The 23,291-nt window shown below is 47.4% G+C and overlaps 2 protein-coding genes across 6 annotated transcripts in view; one reads left to right on the top strand and one right to left on the bottom strand.

Annotated features, from left to right (window-relative positions):
- Positions 1-20,614, top strand: part of Adcy3 (adenylate cyclase 3) — an 84,924-nt gene extending 64,310 nt beyond the window's left edge. For all 4 annotated transcript variants that reach the window (XM_071601394.1, XM_071601393.1, XM_027933337.2 and 1 more), the window contains 19 exons: positions 761-891; positions 1,454-1,565; positions 1,703-1,830; positions 2,972-3,130; positions 3,951-4,128; positions 5,564-5,689; positions 7,421-7,563; positions 7,711-7,872; positions 10,409-10,496; positions 11,348-11,464; positions 13,216-13,475; positions 13,761-13,826; positions 14,374-14,455; positions 15,315-15,473; positions 15,977-16,123; positions 16,595-16,714; positions 17,881-18,004; positions 18,838-18,962; positions 19,594-20,614. In XM_071601394.1, coding sequence (XP_071457495.1) covers positions 761-891; positions 1,454-1,565; positions 1,703-1,830; positions 2,972-3,130; positions 3,951-4,128; positions 5,564-5,689; positions 7,421-7,563; positions 7,711-7,872; positions 10,409-10,496; positions 11,348-11,464; positions 13,216-13,475; positions 13,761-13,826; positions 14,374-14,455; positions 15,315-15,473; positions 15,977-16,123; positions 16,595-16,714; positions 17,881-18,004; positions 18,838-18,962; positions 19,594-19,776 — 2,610 coding nt within the window. In that variant the 3' untranslated portion in view covers positions 19,777-20,614. The remainder of the gene's footprint in view (positions 1-760; positions 892-1,453; positions 1,566-1,702; positions 1,831-2,971; positions 3,131-3,950; positions 4,129-5,563; positions 5,690-7,420; positions 7,564-7,710; positions 7,873-10,408; positions 10,497-11,347; positions 11,465-13,215; positions 13,476-13,760; positions 13,827-14,373; positions 14,456-15,314; positions 15,474-15,976; positions 16,124-16,594; positions 16,715-17,880; positions 18,005-18,837; positions 18,963-19,593) is intronic.
- Positions 8,569-23,291, bottom strand: part of Cenpo (centromere protein O) — a 29,571-nt gene continuing 14,848 nt past the window's right edge. Inside the window, exons 6-7 of one of the 2 annotated variants that reach the window (XM_027933338.3) lie at positions 22,675-22,846; positions 8,569-12,113 (exon numbers count right to left, since the gene is read on the bottom strand). In XM_027933338.3, the coding sequence (XP_027789139.1) occupies positions 11,941-12,113; positions 22,675-22,846 (345 nt within the window). In that variant the 3' untranslated portion in view covers positions 8,569-11,940. Of the gene's footprint in view, positions 12,114-20,571; positions 21,950-22,674; positions 22,847-23,291 lie in introns of those variants that run through there. The other variant, XM_027933340.3, reaches the window with a different exon arrangement.

Raw genomic sequence — 23,291 nt, 5'->3', positions numbered from 1 at the left:
TGTGGCTGGATGCCAATAAAACTTTATGAAAATAGGCAGTAGCCATATTTGGCCCACAGACCTCAGTTTGCTGACCCTTGGTCTACATCTAGCTCTTGAGGTGTTTCTGTTTACTGAAATGCTTGCAGTTGCCTGAACCTGGCGTCACGCGTTTATACCTTTGAGTACGTAGCTTCCTCTCACAGGAATGCCCTTAGCACTTTATCCTCAAGACTTGGCCATGCTCACTTCTCAGAAGGCCTCTATGGTGCCCTGATGTCTTCCTCTGTCACATAGCTCTCCTCTGGTCATGACAGTATCATACCGCACTGCACTGATGTCCTGATCTGCGTCCCTGTGAGACCCTAAGCTCTCTGAGGTAGAACTCTTGCTGCCTGTTGTATCGCTGGCACCAGGTATATTGTCAATCTTAGATCAAGTTGAATCTGAATTTCGTGATTGCTCTGCGAAACATGGTGAATGACAGGAAGGAGACTTAGGACTCAGTGTAGTGGCTGACACAGGAATGACTGCACTTGTAGAAAGAGGATGATGCTGAGCTGGGGTTTATTGGGGCATTTCTAACCTGTGTCAGTGCTGGGAAGGGGCTGTTGTGATGGTGGGCCTTCCTGGGCAAGCTGCCTGTTCTCCCCAGCTTCCCAGTGTGGGTCTGTGGGGCCTCTGTTAGAGGTCTTTGTTCCTGGCTAACATCTCTCACCAGGATTGGGGGTTTCTTTCCAGAAGAGTCTGAACTTCCCCTCCAACCCCGTCCTCCTCCCAGGAAAACCTTATGCTCTCCATCCTGCCCAAGCACGTAGCTGATGAGATGTTGAAGGACATGAAGAAAGATGAGAGCCAGAAGGACCAGCAGCAGTTTAACACCATGTACATGTACCGGCATGAGAACGTCAGGTGCGATGGCTGAGACCCATCCCCAGCAGAAGGGCCAAAGGAACGTGGCTCCTGGGATTTGCTGAGCACCGTGGGTTTGGTTTTCCTGGGGACTAGAGGCAGGGCCATCCCATTGTGTGCACCTCAGCTCCACTGAACTCCACAGTCCTGTGGAGGAAATGTACTGGCAGATATCAGTTAAAATGTGCTTTATGCAGCCTGTTCTATTCTGTCATTGTATGAATGTCACTCAGGAGAAGGAAAGGGTTCCTAAAAGGTTGTCTGTCATTCAGGGGCAGCTCTAAAAAAAAGGATGCGTTCAGCCAGGGGTAGGGTTTGACCAGTTGGAGGGTGGTCCCCAGGTACAACTGGAGAGGGAAGCATGCAGAGGGGACTTCAGCAAGGATAAGTTGTAATGTCGGAGCCCAGAATTTGCCTGGAAACACCAAAGTCTCACTGTGCTGGGGGGATGAGCAAGACCTTCTTCCACTGTTAGCCTGGCTGTCCTGTGAGTTGGCAGGAGCTGGCAGTAGAGTCAGGTGGGGGTCTGGAGCCTCATTGCCTGCCGTCCCCTCTCCTGCAGCATCCTCTTTGCAGACATCGTGGGCTTCACCCAGCTGTCGTCTGCCTGCAGTGCCCAGGAGCTTGTGAAGCTGCTCAATGAGCTCTTTGCCCGCTTTGACAAGCTGGCAGCTGTAAGTACCCACTGCATCAGCTGTCCTTGGTCGTTCCCTGGCTCAGTAATTCCCCCACTGGTCCTTCCTTTTGCTTGCTTTGCCGCTGCTCCATGTCCAGAAGGGACTGGGAGCACACACATGCCCTTCCCTTTCAGAAATACCACCAGCTGCGAATCAAGATCCTGGGTGACTGTTACTACTGCATCTGTGGACTGCCTGACTACCGGGAGGACCATGCTGTCTGCTCCATCCTCATGGGGCTTGCCATGGTGGAGGCCATCTCGTGAGTGGGTGCCTTTGGCAGCGAGGGGCTCCCAGGGCAGGCTTCTTGGCCCTGGCTGGGGAGAAGTAGGCCTTTCACTGGTCTAACCAGATGCCAGGAATCTGCCTGAGGTGTGGGATAAGGTTGAATCCTCAACCTTGGCAAGTCAGGACATGGCTTCTCCACAGCCTCTGGCCATGCCTCAGCCTTTGGTGACCTCATTCTCTCTATCAAAAGTTGCTTTGTGAAAACCATCACACTGCTCCATGTTTTCCTGAGGACCCGCCTCCCCAAGAGTTCTCCCCTTTTTCTGTTTTCTCACCATGACCCTCTAAGACAGATGCAGTTCAGGGACAGCCCTTCCCATGTCAACATGAAGTGAATGCTGGGTCGCATGCCATAGACGGTGGTAGGGTGGCATTGGAACCTGCCCTTTGCTCCAGCGCCCCACAAGAGCTGGGGAGCAGGCTTCCCCTTGTGCTGCTCCACATGAAACTGGTTTCTCTGGTGGCCCAGGAGAGGGTGGGAAAAGAAGCTCTTAGGAGGCTTCTCCCCTCTAATGGAGCCCAGATGTCATTTGCTCTTCCCTTTGGCCTCTAGGAGCAGCTCTGCATTCTTAGTCTCTCAGGTTAAGCCCCTCTTCCTTTAGCTTGGAAAGACACAAAGGCAGTCCCCCCCTGGGGTGACAGTAGTTCAGGATTAGAAACTTTAATCTCTACTCCCCCAGCAGGCCGATTTTTGAAATTTGTATTAGTCTTTTTCTGGAGTTGTTAAGCAAGTTACTCTTCTCAGAGGTTGTTTACCTCTGTGTCTGCAGCGTACAGGATGCTGGGCACATTCTAGATTCTCGATGGAACAGCAACTTTATGAATGAATAAGTGAACAACTTGAAGAGAGAAATTAGAGGTCCCTCAGGGGAAGAGAGTACTATGTCCCCAGACACCTTGCCCCAAGTCTCACTGACCTGTGATTGTTGGATCTACTGCTAGGTCCTGCCCTGTCTTGTCCCCAGTTGCAGCTGCTCAGCGGAAGCAGGAAGCCTCAGGGCATGTGCTAGGCCCCTCAGCCTGGAGGGGAGGGCAGCTCATGCAGAATTCTCTTGCAGGGAGAGCGAGGCTGCCTCACACAGAGCTGAACCCTAACACCTCTGTGTGCCTGGCAGGTATGTGCGGGAGAAGACCAAGACTGGGGTGGACATGCGTGTGGGGGTGCACACAGGCACTGTGCTGGGTGGTGTCCTGGGCCAGAAGCGCTGGCAGTACGATGTGTGGTCCACCGATGTCACTGTGGCCAACAAGATGGAGGCTGGTGGCATTCCTGGGTGAGTATGCCTTCAGTGTAGGCAGGTGTAAGGATCTATGAAGGGAACATCTCATCCACCCTCAAGGCAGTGGCCCTAATGAGGGACAAAAGGCCTTGAGGGCCCCCTTTCCACCCAGTAGCAGTGTTCCTTCCCTCCTACTTATGCCTGGCTAAGGCCACTCTGAGACCTTCCTCTGGGAGCCTGCCTCTGCAGCAGTCTGTCCTGTACTTACTGATGTTATAGTTCAGGACTCCTGAAAGGTGTCATGACTAGTAATAATCAGGCAGCAGGCCTGGAGGCCATACTTTATGGCTTACAGCCTCTCGCACGGCTCTCTTGAGCTCTTCTACAGAACCAGAACCAAATATCCTGGCAGGCCCTGCCCTTAGGGTGGACAGGCCAAGCTCAGCCTTCCCACCAGGGCAGGGAGCTTCCTCAGAGACAGTTCCATTTCTGTCCTCTGGTGACTCAGAGTGGGTTTTACCACCCGTTGGCATCAGGCTTGCAACTGAGAATCATGCAAGATAGGGAATAATCAGCTTATGACGTTATTCGAGTTCAGAGCTTATTACATTCCTTATCTCATTTGATGCTCTCAATAGTCCACGAGGAAAAACTGTGGTCTTTGTTTTAAAGACCCAATGCTGGGGCTCAGGGAAGTGGATGCCACACTGTCTACACAGCTAGTTAGCCACAGGACTGTCCCCACTTGGCCTCTGCCCTACATACCCGGGGATACAGGCCAGAGCAGCAGCCAGTGCCTGTGATGCACTGACCATCCCTAGTACAGGCAAAGGCTGTCTCTGACATATGCTCAAGGCCCCCCTCTGCAATCCAGGCGTGTGCACATCTCCCAAAGCACCATGGACTGCCTGAAAGGAGAGTTCGATGTGGAGCCAGGTGATGGGGGCAGCCGTTGTGATTACCTAGATGAGAAGGGCATCGAAACCTACCTCATCATTGCCTCCAGGCCAGAGGTGAAGAAAACAGCCACCCAAAATGGCCTCAACGGCTCGGTAAGTTCCCTACCACACCTCTGGAGCAGAGATTTGGAAAGGAAGGAATTAAAACAATCTTATTTTTTTTAAAGAACAGTTATAAAAGAGAGGTTGGTGGGACTTGAAGATGGCTGACTATGAGAGGCAAGAGGCAGGCTGATGTAAAGAATTACTCTGCATCCTGTGGTGCAGGAGTCCAGTGGTAGTGTCTTTCAGAGGCAAGGTGATTGTAGGGGAGACAGTGTCTTTCATGGTAAGTTGGAATTAAGATGATTGCAGTATATCCCGAGACAAATCCAGAAGGGAGGCTTCTGTAGTTGTGTAAGTAGCTGAAGCCACGAGTGGCTTGAATGCCAGGGAGAATATGCAGAATGAGGTGGGGCAGCCATCGAGGAGGAGGAAACTAAAGCCAGGGCAGGTTTCCTGAGTGGGAAATGAAGAAGAAACAGGCCCTGAAGTGGCACACATCTTAAAACCCAGTGACATGGAAGGTTAAGGCAGGAGGATCAAAAGTTTGAGACCAGCTTCTGCATCTTAGATCCCATCTCAAAAAATAAAAAGGCCTGGGAATGTAGCTCAGTGGTAAATTGCTCCTGGGCTCAAACCTCAGTACAAAGAAGGGTGGGGAGAGGAAAGGTACAGAAACAACAGAGCCATCTGTGGTCCTGCCCTCTGTCTGTTCTCTCCACAGTGGCTCCCATGGTCCCTTTCTGCTCACCTGCTCCAACAGCCCTGGCCCCCTGGCTGCCACTCATCCTCAGAGTAGCCCAAGGCTACTCTGGAGCCTTTGCACTGGGAATTCCCTTTTGACTTACTCCTTCATTTATTACTGAAATGTCATCTTCACAGTGACACTACCTCTTTACTAAAGGACTCCCAACTACCTCTACGCCCACCGTCCTACTCACCCATCCATCTTTCTATGAACTGCATCTTTTCCTTATCTATTTTGCCAATGTCTGCCCTTCTTCATGAGAATATCTGGTCCACCAGTTTAGACCATTTTGTCTGTACTCCACAAATACTTACTGGTTGAATGAATGAACTAGTTAGCCACAAGACTGCATTTCCCGTTTCCCCTGCAGTACAGTGTTTCACTCACTCTGTCAAGGAAAAATTCACTGGTTTCTGGAGGTTTTTCAGACCAAGAAGCAGTTGCAGGGCCCTCCACGAAAACAGATCCCAGTCACTGTCACTGAGTTACTGTTTTGAAGAAGGAATTAGACCAATTGGGTCTTCTGTTTAGAAAACTTTTGATAAAAATTGATATTAGAAAATGACAGCATTTTAAAATTAATGTTCTAGAGGAGAAACTGAATAGTGGAATTTCTAGGTCAGTGAGGCTTCAACAACTCTAGTGGGAAGATTCTAGAATAATAGTAGACCACCTACAGACTGGAATGTGCAGCAGACAGTATCTGGAGACCTTGATGGATGCTTCTTTCTACTGCAGGCCCTACCAAATGGAGCTCCAACCTCAAAGCCCAGCTCCCCTGCCCTTATTGAGACAAAGGAACCCAATGGGAGTGCCCAGGCCAGTGGCTCCACATCGGAGGAGGCTGAGGAGCAGGAGGCCCAGGTAGGCCCAGAGCAAGGAGGACTCACCAAGGGCCAACTTGTGGGTAGGAACTGGGAAGAGGTAGGTTTGCTGCAGTAGGATGGAGGCACATACTGGAAGTGGGAGGCTTTGTCACTAGCCTGGATGCTGCTCCTTTTTAGCAGTGACCACATTTAGACAGTATAACTGTCTCTTCATCAGTTACATGAAGTCAAGTGGGTAAGTTCCAAGAGGCATGTGCCTGTGAGGCCTCCTGTAGTCACATGGCCCAGAATCCTACAGGTTTGAGATCAGTGAGGACATCCATGGAAAATTCTATAGGATCCGAGACTGTTTTATTGAGAGTGAGACTTCTATGCTAGACTTACCCCTCTGGCTAGGTCAAACCCACAAGTTCCATGCACAGATGGACATTTCCAAAGCCCACACTAGTAACGACTAGTATGCTGACCCAGAGAATGGGCATGTCTTGGGAGATGATCCAGAACCGCCCCCACTGCCAAGGAGCTCTTAGGGGCTGGAGATGTGGCTCCGCGGTACAGTACCTGCTGAGCACACTTGAGGTCCTGGTTTCCATCTCCAGCACTGCAGAAAACCAAAGAACATCCTTAGCACTAAGGAGCCAGCTGAGTGGATACACTGACAAAGGTGAACTGGAGATGGGGCTCTCTGCCTTGCTTGGCTGGTCTCTCTGTGCAACGAAGAGAGTTGTTCCCAAGGCCTTTGTGTCTGACATCAGAGAAGGTGGTAGACAAAGCTTAACGTAACTGGCTTTTCCTTGAGCAATCAGTATTCCACAGCTTTTCCTGATTAGTGATTTTCTTGATGAAAAGTGGACTTACAGATTTGATATAACTCAATAACATGTACATAGTGGTGGCTTTAGCAGCCTGTGACTCTTCATGTCCTAATCATTAGCTTTTGTCACTATGCTCCAGGGTATGCTTCCTGAACGTAGGCTCTTGGTGCCTAAAGAGCCCAGCCAGAGGGGGGGAAAAAAAAAAGGAACTGGGGAAGCAGGGATTATCTGGGGTAGGGTCAAACTCGGCACAGTTGAGTTGAAGACTAGGGAGTCCTGGCTCTGGCTCCCTGGTGCACTCCTGGACCTGCTGTGACAGCTCCAACACTCTTGTTATTTGGACTGACAGCTATGTAGTCATAACTGGAGTTGTATTTTTAGAGTTGATACCTTTCCTTTGTGACTAGGACTAAGGTGGCAGAAGCCCCAGCACTGCCCACCTTCCCCTTTTCAGCCCACTAGCAACAAAGACATTCTCTACCCTCCCATCATACCCTATTCATACTCCTTTGCAAAATGGGCCAGATGTGAGCTTTTGCCATTCCCTTAAGCCGTAGGGTTGGAGGTCACTTGTGCCCTCAAAGATGTCAACATGTAGGGCTTCATGTGACCCCTCTTCCAGCAGGAGGATGTGACAGAACTGCACTCTTCAGTACTGCCTTGAATTCTAACCTCCTAATCAGGTGTCAAGGGGCTGCTTCCCAAAACACTGTCATCAGCAGACTAGGGGTCTAGAAAGACCAGACAGGATTGGTTCAGCTTTGGGTCCAAGCAGGATGAAGCAACATGGGAGCATCAGGAAGACTTCCTGTGAAAATGTTTTTTAGAGATAATGGGCCTAGTCCTCAGGAGCATGACTCTTTTGTTCCCTTCCCCCTCTACCTTCATCCTTCCCAAATCTTCTCATTGTATTACCCCATCAGCCCTACTGACTCTGCCTCTCTGGCTTGCAGGCAGACAACCCCTCGTTTCCCAACCCCCGCCGGAGGCTGCGCCTCCAAGACCTGGCTGACCGTGTGGTGGATGCTTCTGAGGATGAGCATGAGCTCAACCAGCTACTCAATGAGGCCCTGCTGGAGCGAGAGTCTGCCCAGGTGTAAGTGGCCACTGCAGAGGTCCTGGAATACTGCTTCTCACAGGCCCTTATGTGGGGTACAGGAAACCAGTCATATGAAATATGGTCCCACTCATAGGATGTAGCAGATGTGGCATTTGTGGTTCACGGGGCTTGTTTCTACTGCAGGGTAAAGAAGAGAAACACCTTTCTCCTATCCATGCGGTTCATGGACCCAGAGATGGAAATCCGCTACTCAGTGGAGAAGGAAAAGCAGAGCGGGGCTGCCTTCAGCTGCTCCTGTGTGGTCCTGCTCTGCACAGCCCTGGTTGAGATACTCATTGACCCCTGGTAAGGGAGGGGCAGTGGAGGGGACCAATAGGCCAGGAGAGGGAGAAAGGTGAGGGACCTCCTAGGGCACAGAGGTGTGAGAGGCAGGCACCTCAGCTGGAGCCCAGTGTCAGGGCATAGGCCCCATCTCTGCTCCACGCACCTTCCTTCTCTGTCTCTGCACCAGAATGGGGTTCTAAGCAGGACAAGAAAGCTAGGGGACAGAGGTATTCAAGAGGATTAGAAAACTTGGCTGGATAGGCCCCAGGGGTTTGGGGGAAAAGAATGGGGATGCTGCCTTAACCTGTCACCAAGGCCAACCTGGCTTCCCTTTCTTGGCTTATCTTAGTAAAGCCAGATTCTAGGGTGAGCACAGATGTCCTCAGCAGTAGGTCCTTTGGTGCAAGTAGGGTGTTCCAGAGTTCTTGCACAACTCTTAAGCCCCACCTGAAAGATAAACATGACTTGGCCAGTCTCTGGTGGCTGATTAGCAACTCCCTCCTGCCCAGGCATTCCCATTAGAGAGCAGGTGTGTGGAGCCTGTGTGGATCTGTTTTAGTAGCTGTAAAAAGCCTTGGCCTCAGCCACACCATCTCAAGTTCCAGATGGAGCACTGTGGCAGGTGCTCTTGGAACCCAGTGCACTCATCTGTAAATTAAGGGTGATGATCCCATCCTGGCGAACTCTCAAGATTGTTTTGAGATCAAAGTCATTCAGTTTGCAAATATTTATATATACTTTGTGCTTGAGAATTAAGGTCTAAAGATACAGCAGTGAACAAAGCATAAAGAAATCCCTGCTTCCATCAAACTTAGAATCTCATAGGGAAAGTCACACATGGATATTTAAATAATTTAAAGTATATACCCAGACAGTGGTAAGTATTTCAGATAAAAATTAAAGCAAGGATAGAAGTTTACATATTTTTTATAGGTCACTCAGAGCAGAGCTCACTGATGAGGTGGTAATTCAGTAAAGCACTGAAGGGGGCGAGGAACAGGCTTTCTGCTATCTGGGGGTGACTGTCTCAGTCAATGTTGAGGCACAGCGGGTCTAGCCTCTCTGGAGGCACAGCAAGGGCTTAATGCTGCTGGAATGGGGGGAGCTGCAGGGACAGTGGTAGGAATGAATCAAGGTAGAGAGTTCGGGCCTTAGAGGCCATAGCAGGGTGCTGGCTCTCTTCAAATGGGAGGGCAATGAATATAAGCAGAGTAGTCACCTGTTGGGGCACATATTTGAGAATGATCCCTCTGCTATGTTGAGCAGAGTTTAATGAGCAAGAGTGCAAACAGTAAGACCAGTAAGGGGTGATGGCATTGACCCAAACAAACCATGTGATGGCACTTTAGGCCAGGCTGAAGTTAGAGAAGAGGATACGAGGTTGGATTCTGACTTTTATTGTGGGAGAGTTGGCTTCTAAATATATTTTTGACACAAAGCTGGCAGCATTTGCTGACATTGGTTTTGAGGTATGAAAAATGAATGATGCCTCTAAGGTTTTTGACCGGTATCTGGCAGAATGGAGTTGCCATTAACCAAAAGATGGACAATATAGGAAAAGGAACATTGGAGAGGCAAAGATCAGGAATTTGGTTTTGGCTATGTTAAATTTGAGATGCCTACAGACACTGTCCATAGGTAGCTGAGTTGTAATCTGGGAACTGGGGAGATACTGGAGTGGAGATGCCAACTTGGAAGTCATCTCCTCACAGGGTACATTAAGAGCATGAGACATGATGAAATCCTCAAGGGAGACTGTAGGTGCAAAGAGAAGTAGGTCAAGGCCTAAGTTAAGTGGTACAACTGTGTATAGAGATAGGAAGACAGAAAGAACCAGCAGAGAGTGAAAAGATCCTGAAAACCAAGTGAGAATGTTTCAAGGAATTAAGAGATGACCTCAAACTGGACAGGGGATTTAGCAACATGAGGTTTCTGAAGCTCTTCACTCTCTGTGAAAGGGTGAAATGGGAATGGGCACGAGGACCTCAGTGAGAGCAGATTTCTCAGTGAATGGGATGAACTGGATGTGGAAGGACCTTGCCACTGAGGCTCTGAGGAGTCAAAGGATATGTCAGACATAGCCACCCTCAGCAGGAGTTCTGAACTGTTTACCATGGTTACAAAGCAGATGCTCATTCCTAAGAATCCCTTCCCAAGATTTTTTTTTTTTTTTTTTAAATATTTAGTTGTAGATGGACACAATCTCTTATTTATTTTTGTGGTGCTGAGGATCAAATCCAGAGCCTCACGCTGGGCAAGTGCTCTACCACTGAGTTACAACCCCAGCCACCCCAAGTTTTTATTGGGCCATTTGGCATATCTGTGGCTCTTTAACCTTTATCTGGGAAATGTCCCAGAGGACAACTGGGGAGGTGGTGCACTCCCAGGCCCTGTACTCAGTGATATCGCACTGCCTAGGGCCTCTCGTTTTGTGCAGCAGCAATTCTCTGGTGTCACATGTAACTGTAGGAATAAGCCTGTGCCATGCTTGTCTCTATACTCTCCAAGCTCCTCACCTAATCTCACTTGTACTTTAATCATCATTTCTCTGCCATAGGCTGATGACAAACTATGTGACCTTTGTGGTTGGGGAGATTCTACTCCTGATCCTGACCATCTGTTCAATGGCTGCCATCTTCCCACGGGTAAGAAGCATTGTCTGTTGGGCTTGGAAGCTTCTGGAAGAGAATGCACTTCTATAAAACTGCATACTAAAGGATCTATTCTTCCTGACAAATTCTGACTCTTGTCTTTTATTGGGATGATTTAGGCATTTATCCACTCCCTCCCTCATTCATACATCCATTCATCTGTTCACTATCAGCTAAGCAAACCCTCTGGGCTGGACTCAGATGGGCCATGGTACTACAGCATACAAGTAAGGTAATCTGGATAAAGGGGAACCTGGGTAGAAAGGCAATGCAGGCCTGGCTGGAAGGTGGGTTGGCTCTGACTATGAAAGACCTTAAAAGCCAGACTAAAGGGATTAAGACTTTCTCCTGCAGGCACAGGGGGTGCCAGGCAGTGTTTGATCAGAAGGATAAGAGAAAAGGAGTGTTTTAGAGAAATCGGACAGGTGGCTTGCAAAGTAACCTGGGGGATTTAGGTGTAATGACCTAGGAAAGGGTGGGATAGGTGGTTAGGCAGAAGGCTGGTCCTGAAAGTTGTTCCTTACCCTGTCCTATGCTCTTGGACATGGAGAGTGACTGGCCAGTGTTGTCCATGCTCCTGGGATGGTCAGCATTTTTGCCAAGTGGCAACTGGAGGCCATGGAGTTGCATGCACACACACCTGAAGGACTGATAAAGAGTACCTGGACTCTGGCACTGTCTTCTTAGTGTGGTCCCACTTGATCAGTTTTTGGGTGACCCAGTGGCAAGGCACTTTTTAGGTTCCTAGGAATAGAGTATGGGAGCAACAAGAGTTATCAGTAGTCATGTATACTGGACAAAGGGCTATCAAAGGCTCATGACCCTTGAAATTCTATTCCTTCTAGGCCTTTCCTAAGAAACTTGTGGCCTTCTCCACTTGGATTGATCGGACCCGCTGGGCCAGGAACACCTGGGCCATGTTAGCCATCTTCATTCTGGTTATGGCAAACATCGTAGACATGGTAAGCTCCTCTGTCCAAGTTCCCGTTGGAGAAGGGCTTCTTGGCTGTATGAGCAGTCTGCTGGTCCATTCCTTTGCAAGCAGACATAGATTTAAGTGGCATTTAAGTTCCTAAAATGATGATTCCAGTCAGATGAATGGGTCTTCTGCTGTCACTCAAGGAACCTCTGAGATTGACTTATTTCCTTGCAGATATTTCTTCTCAGAGTCTGAGCCCAGTTCCATGAATCTAGTTCTGAGCTAAATGCATCAGTATCTATAGGTTCATATGAAAGTACTAAGGCTCAGAAAGATACACCGACTTTTCTTCACAGCCAGTCAGTAACATGAAGTCAAGTGTCAAGAATTAAAGCAGTTTTAAATCCCACTCCTGAGTTTCCTTCCTTCATGTCTCCTTGTTATTCTGTCCATCTGAAACATTCCTTACAGTGTGGGCTAGTGTTAACCATCCATCCAGGCCAGGGAGGTAAACCTGTGTCACCAAAGGAGCTCCTGTTTACCTTCTGAATATGGCCAGAACTTCCTAGAAAGGTGAGACAGTAGGAACAGTAGCTTTACAGGGCCCAGATGGCTGGAAGACAAAACATCTTCTGTTCTCCTCAGTTCATAAAGAAGCTGGGGGTTCTGTGAGCGGGCAGCCAGATGCTTTCCTAGGAAGAAGGGACAGGAGTTGGAAACTCAGATCTATTGATTTAGAGCCACCAGGCATTTATTGAGCATTGAATGCTTAGAGCTATCATGATGTTCTCTTGTCAGTTGTCGCAGCTTCCTCCGATTGTGGTAGTACCATATGCACTCTCTTTTAAAAAGTCCTTTCTTCAAGTATCATGCTGTCATATTACTTGCCGGATTTTAACAATTTAAGTATAGCAATGAAATCAGCATGGAGATTGATTCTGGCAGTAGTGTAAGTGAAAAAGCTCTAGGGCTGCAACCATCAATCAGAAGTCTGATTAGTTAGTGCTCCAGAGCCGACCACACCCATGAGCTGCAATGCCTACCACACAGGGAAAGGCCCCTAACCTCCTGCATGTTAGAATGCACCTGAGGCTGGTGCCCACATCTGGGGCCTACAGTTTAACAGGGTCACGGATGCCCTGCAGAATATCTGGAGATCACTGCTTGGTGGGGTAAAAACAAATGGGTTGAGGTGATAATACCGCATGTGCTAGAATTATATGCCAAGACCTTGCCTGAAGCCAGATAAGCTGGAAGTTACACACACACACACACAATCACACTTTTTTTTTTCCTCCAGTTGATGGCTATACTTTCTGTTGATCACATCTGCACAGCAGTGAATCCAGCAAAGGTAGTGATCTAGAGGGCAGTTTGGGCAGAGATTTGCTGTCACCATAGGGAAGTGGTAGTAGAGGCCGACTGGTCATAGCCCCTCCTGTAGTGACAGTGTGGTTTGAAGAACATGCTGGATTGGAAGCCTAAGGACCTGGCTCCTGGTTCACTTTATTGCTTGCTAATTATGCAGCTTTGCCCAAGTCTAGCCTCTAAGCTTTCTATGCAATAGGGACAGTACTAAAAACACAAGTGAGTTTTTCTGAACATCAAATGAGATACATGGTAAAACTCTTAGCAAATAATAATTTTGTATTATTCCCTGGTTACTTTCCCCATCCTTCTCTGAGGGAGGTGCAGGAGGCAGCTAAATGGTCACTGCCATGGTATAGCCCTCTCTAACCAGTGTCTGCTGTTCCCTTGTACACCTGTTTCCCTCCTGATCACCCTGGCCTCTAGCTTAGCTGTCTCCAGTACTACACCGGACCCTACAACGGAACTGCAGGGATGGAGCTGGAGGGAGGCTGCCTGGAGAACCCCAAGTATTACAACTACATTGCCGTGCTATCCCTCATCGCCACCATCATGCTGGTGCAGGTCAGCCATATGGTGAAGCTCACACTCATGCTGCTCGTCACGGGTGCAGTGGCCGCCATCAACCTCTATGCCTGGTGCCCCATCTTTGATGAATACGACCACAAACGCTTTCAGGAACATGAGTAAGATGAAGCTTGATTGGGTATCTGCATGGTCTCCTTCCTTCTACCCCAAGTCTCCATTTCAAGGTCATGGGCCTGCACTGAGGTGGCATTCTGCCTCTGGGGCCCATCAAAGGCTTATATGGGAACCAGGGTTTGTGGTTTCTCAGACATGTCACTGGCTGGCTATGATCTGGGAACAAGTCCTCTCCATCTTGATTGAAGACTGGGATACCTCAGTGTTTGGCTGGGCATCAACCTGTTGTTCAAAGATGCAGCCTGAATGTGCTCTTATCTGCCTCACAGCTTTCCTTTGGTGGCCTTAGAGAAGATGCAGGTATTTTCTACCCCTGGGCTCAATGGCACTGACAGGTAAGTGCTACTGTGTTCCCCTCCTTGGTCTCTGCATCTGTGGTCCTTCTTCTAGAGACAGGGAATATAAGAAGCCAGTATCCTGGGATCTCAACCTTTCAAAGGCACATAAGTTGTATTGTGTCTTCATACAGTAGAATACCGTTCAATAATGGAAATTAAATATAGTGCCACACAAAAACAAGGATGAAAGTTAGAAAAAGCCATGGTAAGATTGGGCCCTGGTCCCACTGCTGTGATATTAGTCTCTTCCCTTCTCCAGACTCCTTACATGGTTCTAACAGCTTCTGTGATCAGTAAGGTACTCTCTGGGGAGTAGCCCTGATGTAAACACCCAGTGTAGCAAGGCCCTGGCTGACTAAGTCCAATGGCCTAGGGAAGTTCTGCTGCCTCAGGAGGTAAGGACTTCATGTAAAGGAGTATAGTGGTGGGGGTAACTTCCAAGGCTCAGGATGACAGGAACCAATAAAACCCAGGTAGAGGGAACGCAAATTCCTTACAGGAAGGCAGCATGGGTGCTTTCAGTTGTATTCTGTATGCCTGGCAGGCTGCCGCTGGTGCCTTCTAAGTACTCAATGACAGTGATGATCATCATCATGATGTTGAGCTTTTACTACTTCTCCCGCCACGTGAGTACCTACACACTCTGTCCTACTGGCCCAAACCCATCAGAGCCTCCCAAAAGGCAGTTCCAGGATCCTAGAACCCTTCCTAGACCCAGCCTTACCTGTGGCCCTTGGCAAGCCACTGCCTTTTCCCTATTCTGGTTTCTTCCTCAGCAATACAAGGAGAACAGTTCTTTACTTCTTCTGACCTCCTCCAGAAGTTAAAGGAGCATGGGGGTTGGGGAAGGGTGACGTGCTAACACAAAGGCCTGGATAAGGTCCAGTCCCTAGGCTGGGACTCAGTTTCTGTATTCACCCTGGCATGTGGCAAGGGGAGGGGGTCACTAATGCACTGATCACAGAGCCAGAAGAGAAAGGAAAGGGATCTCATGAAGTTTGGGGTTAAAAGGATGAAATAAAAAGGAAGGAAGGAAGACAGGGCAGGGAGATATCCACACAAGGAATCCATGTTAGCTTAGGTGTCGCCAGTGGTTTGCCAAGGAAAGGACAGTCTTCCTAAGCCACTTCTCAGCCAAGTGGAGCTTCTGGAAAAGGGGACTACACCCTGAGCTGGGAGATTTCCCCCAACCCTCCCACCTCCACCTGCCTATGACAAACCTGCAGCTAAAATTAGGTCTCAAGAGGCCCCACACATAGGAAAGGCCTCTTGGATCTCGGCTATAATCAAAGAGGCCAGGATCCATACTTCAGTTGTGGGACAGCCTTTTTGATTATGTGAGTCCTCTCAGGGCCTACGTCCTTTACCACTTAGCCGTCTTCCTTCATTTTTCCCAAGGGAACCCCTCCATTGAGGCCCCACTCTTTATCTTTCCATCACCTAGCTAGCTTTTAGAGCACATATCTTGCCTATCTGTTTCTATAGGTGGAAAAACTGGCACGGACACTGTTCCTGTGGAAGATTGAAGTCCATGACCAAAAGGAACGTGTCTACGAGATGCGACGCTGGAACGAGGCCTTGGTCACCAACATGTTGCCTGAGCATGTCGCTCGCCATTTTCTGGGTTCTAAGAAGAGAGATGAGGTGAGAACATGGTCTGGAGGCCATGTGCTCTTCCTTCCAGGGAGCCCTCTGGGCGCAGGTCTTCTCATGGTGGTTTGGGTCTCAGGTGGAATTGAGCCTGACCAGCAACAATATCAACACAAAAGCGTTTCCTAGGCCTCTTATAAAGGGCACTATTGTAGAAATTGTGCATGTAGGTCACATCTCTGAGGCCCCATTTCAGAAGACAAGGCCTGGCCAGACTCCTGCTTTCTGTTGTTGTGATCTTATGAAAACAGAGTGGTTCCCATTTCCACAAAACCCTCTTTCTCACAGCTAGGCTGTTACAGGAGCCAGGAAAACTATTTTTCATTTATTCAAAATTGTGATGAGCTATTTTCCAACCAAGTTAGGATAACTGGAGAGATGTCTGAGTTCAAAAAGTTGAGTGTACACTGTGTGTAGGAGAAGACAGATTTGTTTTCTTAGCACATCACCCCATTGGGCAGCCATCCTTTGAGCTCTTGGACCCTGTCTCCTTTTAGGAGTTATACAGCCAGTCTTATGATGAGATTGGAGTTATGTTCGCCTCCCTGCCCAACTTTGCTGACTTCTATACTGAAGAGAGCATCAATAATGGTGGTATCGAGTGTCTGCGCTTCCTCAACGAGATCATCTCCGATTTCGATTCAGTGAGTGCCTTCCTGCCCACTTCAGTCAGAGCTAGCCCATCCCAGGACAGAGAACTGAATTAACCTAGCCTGGCTACATTTTCCCAGACCAACCCTTTCCCACAAGGACTTCTGCAACTATTTGGAACTGCTGGGTCTCAGGGGTTAGATGGGAGCCTGAGAAATAAGGACTAGCCAATCCTGAGGCTCCTGATTCTTCCCTCACACTCACATTCAGTAAACATTTATTGAGTAACTTGTACACCAGGGAAAATCCTTTTATATACATGCTCAAATACCCTAGGAGACTGGTAATTTTATCTCAGCGTTAGGATTGTGGAAACTGAGGCTCAGAAAGTCAGGTAGTTTGCTAAGTGTGCACTTTGGCATCTCCTGAATGCTTTGTGGGTCTTGTAAATGGGAGCCTGTTAGTTGGTTCATTCATCTCCCTTGACTCTACTGACAATTCTTTTTCCTTAAACCTGGCCACAGCTCCTTGACAATCCCAAATTCCGGGTCATCACCAAGATCAAAACCATTGGCAGCACCTATATGGCAGCTTCAGGAGTCACCCCAGATGTCAACACTAATGGCTTTTCCAGCTCCAATAAGGTAAATAAGCTTGTTAGGTAGGTAACTGTCTAGAGAGGAGACAAGGCTTCTACCCGGGGAAAACAGACCCAGCATGTAGGAAATGAGAAGTATAACAAAAAGTTACCGAGTACTGTTGTACAAAGGGTTCCCAGACACATACTGCACATGCAGTGCAGATATAAGAGAGTTTACTGAGAAAGCCAAGAAAAAGAACACACACAAATCCCCATTACAGTTCTACAGCGTATGCCTAAGGCAGTTTGTGCACATCGCGACCATGCCCCCTTTAGGATACATATTTTCATAATAAATGGGGAGCAGGAGCGACCTGTGCAATTCTGTAACAATGGAAACTTTAAAAGGAAGATCTGGGAACTCACTGGCTGCTATCTGCCTGCTCTCTGCTAAGCTAATACAGACTTGTAGAACCCTTGTGTCAGGCACTGTCCTTAAAACATCACCCTGTTCTACCTTTACAACCGTGTCAGTACTACTGCCACCTCTACTTTCTGGTTGAGATTAACAAAGCAGGTGGAAGGTAGGTCATCATCCTAAAGTATTTATAATCTAGTTGAGGAATCCAGACAAAAATCACTACACAAAAGCTGGGCATGGTGGCACATGCCTATAATCCCAATAGCTTGGAGGCTGAGGCAGGAGAATTGCAAGTTCAAAGGCAGCCTCAGCAATGGTGAGGCGCTAAGCAACTCAGTGAGACCCTGTCTCTCAATGAAATACAAAATAGGGCTGGGGATGTGGCTCAGTGGTTGAGTGCCCATGAGTTCAATCCCCAGTACCCAAAAAAAAAAAAACCCAAAACCTGAAGACCAGGCTTAGGGTGGTGGAGATCTGAAGACCAGGCTTAGGGTGGTGGAGATCTGTGTCACGATCAGGTAGATGACGGAAGCAACTGAGTTGGGTAGAGTCTGTCTCCCCCATCACCATGGCCAGTCTTGTCCTAGTGAACTGGTGGCTTCTGAGGGAGGATAATGCTAGAGGAATCTGTATGAACTCTTGACATAGCAGTATGCTGCAGCAGACTCCAGGACGAAGGAAAGGCCACCAACAAGTAGATGTAGAGACCTCTTCCCTTGTAAATGCTGCTATAGGAAGGAAGCAGGAGAGCAGGCTGCTCCAGTGAGAGCCTGGGTGGCTCCTGACGCTTTCACCACTGCTTGTCACAGGAGGAAAAGTCAGACAAGGAGCGCTGGCAGCACCTGGCTGACCTGGCCGACTTTGCACTAGCCATGAAGGATACACTTACAAACATCAATAATCAGTCCTTCAACAACTTCATGCTGCGCATAGGTAAGGGATCCAGCTCACCTGCCCTGGCTGTCTGGTGCTGGGGATATCAGCAGAAAAATACCAGAGGCTCAGGAAGACCAAAAGCAGTTAGGGTGGGGAGGTCACAGACTCACAGAGCTAGAGAGGATTTGAAGGATCTTTAGCCCAGTCTCTTCAAATTGAAAACCTGAATGAGGGCTGAGGTTGTGGCTCAGCGGTAGAGCGCTCGCCTAGCACATGCGAGGCCCTGGGTTTGATCCTTAGCACCACATAAAAATAAAGATATTGAGTCCAACTACAACTAAAAAATAAATATTTTTTTAAAAAAAAGAAAACCTGAACGATGAAATGGTTGAGCTAGACCTGTCCTTATGACATACTCATAATCCAGCATTCCTTCTGACATGCCCAGGAAGTGGGTCTGTTGTCTTAACTTTTAGGGTGTTTCTGAGACTGCTAAGGACTCTCCTCCTCAGAGTGGATTGTCTTTTGAAAGGAGTTAATGTCACATGCCATTCCCTACTGAGAGGGTCTCACTCCTGGATGAAGTGGCAGAGCCCTGAAGTACTAGCTATGTTAGAAGCTGGCCAGTACTGCACTGATTAGATCATTTGGCATATTGGGGATAGTTAACATTTGCCATGGACTTGGTGAGGACAGGATAAATAGGAGACATGGTTCTGTCTTCTAGTAGCTTAAAGATGACTTCAACAATACAAGGTATTACACGTTCAAGAGCTTTTGTGGTGGGAGTCAGGTAAAAATTTTTATAAAACAGGAACTGGTGGCTTCTGAGGGAGGATAATGCCAAGCTTGGCATGTGGCTGTGCTGAACTTTATGCCTCCTACTCCAGGCATGAACAAAGGAGGGGTTCTGGCTGGGGTCATTGGAGCCCGGAAACCACACTATGACATATGGGGCAACACAGTCAATGTGGCCAGCAGGATGGAGTCCACAGGGGTCATGGGCAACATTCAGGTATGTTCAGCATGCTCAGGTGCAGGGAATAGGAGAAAAACAGCCAGGGAATGCTCTGCTCTGCACCACTGCCTTCTGTCGCTGGCCCAGAATGCTAAGCTGGCAAAGCTGTGAGGTGAAGGTCATGCATGGGAAGAGAGGCCTTTAAAGCCTCAAGAGAAGGAAGAAAATGGTTCAGTCCACTTGCAACAAATAGGTCTGTTTGAGTTGAGAAGAGCTTGTGCTCTGGTATGAACTGATATTTGGTGCTGATAGCAACTTCCCCCGAGGCAATACTGATGTCTGTCACCTGGGTCTGCAAGAAAAGCTCCATGAACTGGGAGCCCAGAGAACAGAGTAGGAGTTACAAGTTCCCAGACTGTAGTCTGCTACATGGGTGACCTGTGGCTGTCCTACTGGAAGAGAGGACTACGGCTGTCTTAGAGAGAAGGGCTTTGGACCAGTTGCCCCGAGTTCCACGGGTCTCACCTGGAGCTCTCTGGGGTAAAACATTGATCACTGACTGGGACCTAATGGTCACATGAGTATAGATAGTACGTGTGGATCCATTTTCAGCCCAAGACTCTAAACCCAGCACAGTCTAGGCTCCCTCTCTAACCCCAAGCTCTCTTACTTTCTCCTTCATGTGCAGGTAGTAGAAGAAACACAGGTCATCCTCCGAGAGTACGGCTTCCGCTTTGTGAGACGAGGTCCCATCTTTGTGAAAGGGAAGGGCGAGCTTCTGACCTTTTTCTTGAAGGGGAAGGATAAGCCAGCTGCCTTCCCCAATGGCTCCTCTGTTACACTGCCCCACCAGGTAGTGGACAACTCCTGAATGGACTCTGCTCCCATGACAGCCCACATGGAAAGGGAGAATTTCTTTCTTTTGGAATTGAAGAAAGGCCTTGGGAAAGGGCAATGACCACGTCCTGATGTTCCTGAATTACTGAAGTGCACACTCCCATAGACTTTAAGTTTAAAATGTTAAGCCTTCACTTGTCTGTGGATATGTCAGCTCTGAGGGTGGCCATACTATTCTTCAGTGTGCCTGTAGCTTCCCCAGAGTAGGAGTCTTAGGCGTAATACTCGGAGAGTCCTTCCAGAGCCCTAGTTCCAACTCAGCCCTTCTTCCCCCAGAGAGGCCATGGCCACTGTGAGTAAGAATTCAGCAGAGGTGGAACGAAGCTGCCTTTGCCACTGGGCTGGGAGCACAGGTATAGGAGCTTTGCTAAAAAGAGTAGGGCTTGGCAGAGTTAAATACTGCTGGAGAATGCTCCACTTCTGCTGGAACCTGACAACAGTGCTTTCATTGTGAAGAGAGCTCCCACGGAGACCTGACTTTCTTCATATGGTCCCAGTTAGGTTAAATGGCCCTTGTCCTGATGTTCCTGGTAATCTTGAAAGGTTCTTCTGGAACCCCCATCACCTTAGTTATGAGAGCAGAAAGTGCAATATTTCCTTTCACCTGGTGGGGGGAGGGGGGTTATTTCTGAAAGAAAAATATATAAACAGATCTTCTACATTTATATTTTTAATCTGTTAAAAAATACTTTCCAATATTGCCTTGCCTTTTGAGCTCTTGCTACAGTCGCCTTTGCTACTGCTTTAAAAGAGAATTTACAGGTATTGATAAAGAACAAGACTGTTTTATTAAAAGCTTTACTCAACTTGAATGGAATCATTGTGGACATTCTGTTAATGCACCCTGCTAAGTGGCTTGCTTTGCCAGCCCAACCAAATGCTTAGAAGAGCTTGAACAGAAACATCTCTGTGGTTTTTTGTTTTGTTTTTAAATTTTTAGTTGTAGATGAACACAATACCTTTATTTATTTTTATATGGTGCTGAGGATTGAACGCAGTGCCTCACATGGGCTAGGCCAAGTGCTCTGCCGTGGAGGCACAACCCGAGCCCCTCTTTTATTCTTAAACACACAGAGGTGTCTCACGTTCATGAGGTTCTAAGAAGCGGCCATTTCAGAGTGAAGCCTGACTATAGCTCTGGGCCTCAGGAAGTAACGCCTACTATCTGTAACTGGGCAAAGGAGGGATAAGAACTGAGATGGGAGACCCTGATCAGCCAGACTCAGGTTTCCACAGCTATCGACTGGCCCTAAGCCAGGAAAAAGTTAAGTACCAGCACATCAGAGGCCCACGGTTACAGAGAGAAACAACACACTGAAAGGCCCTGAAGATGGAGAGTGAGACTGCGCAGCTGGGGCCTGGAGTTTCTAGGAGGAGAAGGAAGACATGAAAAAGGAGGGTCCATTTCCATTTACAAGATTTCCAACAGTTTTTTTTTTCCCCCCACAGTGATTATGCATTCAGCTCTCTACTAAAATGCTTTAAGAAACAAAATATTAGACACGAAACCCCAATTATTTTATCTATAGTACTCTGGCACATCATATTCCTTATAAAACTGTGACCACTGTTCCAAATCAAAGATTGAACACACTTCCCTTCTTAACTATATGATGTATTCCATATCTAGAGTGTCCTAAGAACTTTCTTTTCAAAGTCTTAGGAAAATGAGGGCAAAAATTACTTGAAGCTCCCACAAAAGATCGAAATGTTCCCTAGTCTTTCACAAAATATGTCCTATTACCCCACAAAAAGGTCTTGAGGCTAAAATATATGATTAAATCAATTAATACCTCAGAAGAAGAGATGATCCTGAGCATAATGGGTGATTAATCATGGAGAATTGTCCAAGAATTCCAGTGCCTACGGGACTCAAACTTGTTCCTTGTCATTCTGATGAAGAAGCAGGTGCCTATTCTTAGAGTTAGGATGGTCCCCCAGCAAAGTGTGAGAGCCTTTCAATTTTCAGTTCTAGGACTACACATCAAATGTGTTCCCATTGGAAACAATATTTTAGGTCAGACTCAAATCCAGCTTTTCTCCTCCTCTTGAAAATGAAGCAAACACTTGATGCAGGGGCTTCGTACAGAATAGAGTTTCATGAGATGCTCTCTGCTCTTCCCATGAAGTGGACAATGCTTCCACTCCTAAGAAAAGAGATTATATCAATCTCATCTAGTTGCAACTAGATCACAACCTGGATTACTACTACTCTGAACCTATGTACCTTTTTTGGGTTGGGAGCTGAGAGAGTCTGCCTCCTATTGAGCCAATGTAATTTTGAGACCAGAGATTTAAAACAGACTCTGCCCACAGAAATAAAACCTATGGTGTGAAACTCATGGCACTTTCAAACTCTCTGCTTCCTAAATACATTTTACACAATTTTTCATTATTGCCTATGTCACATTGTTATGGTACATTCAACTGGTATAAGCTCACACACACACACACAGTTTCTTATGGCCAGCGCTAAAAAAATTCTGATTTAAAGAATACTCTAGAGAGTCAAGTGTATACTGACTTGTCACACCTAATTGGCTTCACAGTAAAATGAGTCTTTTGGCTCCATTCACCATAGATGACCCTATGATTCAGTCTTTCTTCAAGGGGGTCTCCCATGAAAATAAGAACATGGGCTGCGTTCGGTGTGGCAAGGAGGAGGAAAACTAGTATAATTATATATGCCATTTTCAAAGCAGAAAGGAAAAAAATGATAAAAACAAAACATTCTTTGTATCTTACTGAGTAAATTTATAGTATGCAAACAGAAGAAAATGTCTCAAGGGGTCCACTTAATGTATTCTACCTGTATCAACTTGAATAAACCTCAGCATATTATATTTCTTCAGTGAGACATCTTTCCTCATACCTTGATATGTAACGGTGACATCAGTTGGAAGTGTTCTCGTGAGGTCCTTATATAGCAATCTGGCACAAAATGGGAAGGACTGATCCCCCAGATCCACTTTATAAGTAAATGACAGCAAGTTGCACAGGGAGTTTCTCTGCAAGGGCCCAGTCAGAAGGGCTGCGAAGTCACTCTAGTAAGGCGAGGAACAAAGCAAGTGTATGAGGATTGCTGCTCCACAGGCAGTTGTGATGCCTCAAAGGTATCTACCAAAAGAGGGCCCATTCATTAAATTTCAGAAAAATAAATGAACAGAAAAATGCTTAAAAAAAAAAAAAGACTAATGAAAGACATACATAAGATAAATAAGCCAAGTACAGTTACTCCCAGCTACTCAGCTACTCAGGAGGCTGAGGCAGAAATATCACTTAAGACCGACACAAGTTTGAGACCAGCCTAGGATGCCTGTCATTAAAAAAAAAAAAATCACTGAGAGACTGTGGCAGCCTTGCAAGTGTGCAAGGCCCACAGGAAGCACTTTCTAAGTAAATGACTATGGCTGTGAGTGAAGAGGAGATACCATTTCTGCCAAGAATTTCACTGACATTACTGTATTTGGTTAAGACATTTCATGTCTA

This window comes from Marmota flaviventris, chromosome 14 (assembly GCF_047511675.1).
Source record: "Marmota flaviventris isolate mMarFla1 chromosome 14, mMarFla1.hap1, whole genome shotgun sequence".
Classification (NCBI taxonomy): Eukaryota; Metazoa; Chordata; class Mammalia; order Rodentia; family Sciuridae; genus Marmota; species Marmota flaviventris.
The sequence above is the reverse complement of the archived record's forward strand: the minus strand, read 5'-3'. Positions and strand labels throughout refer to the sequence as shown.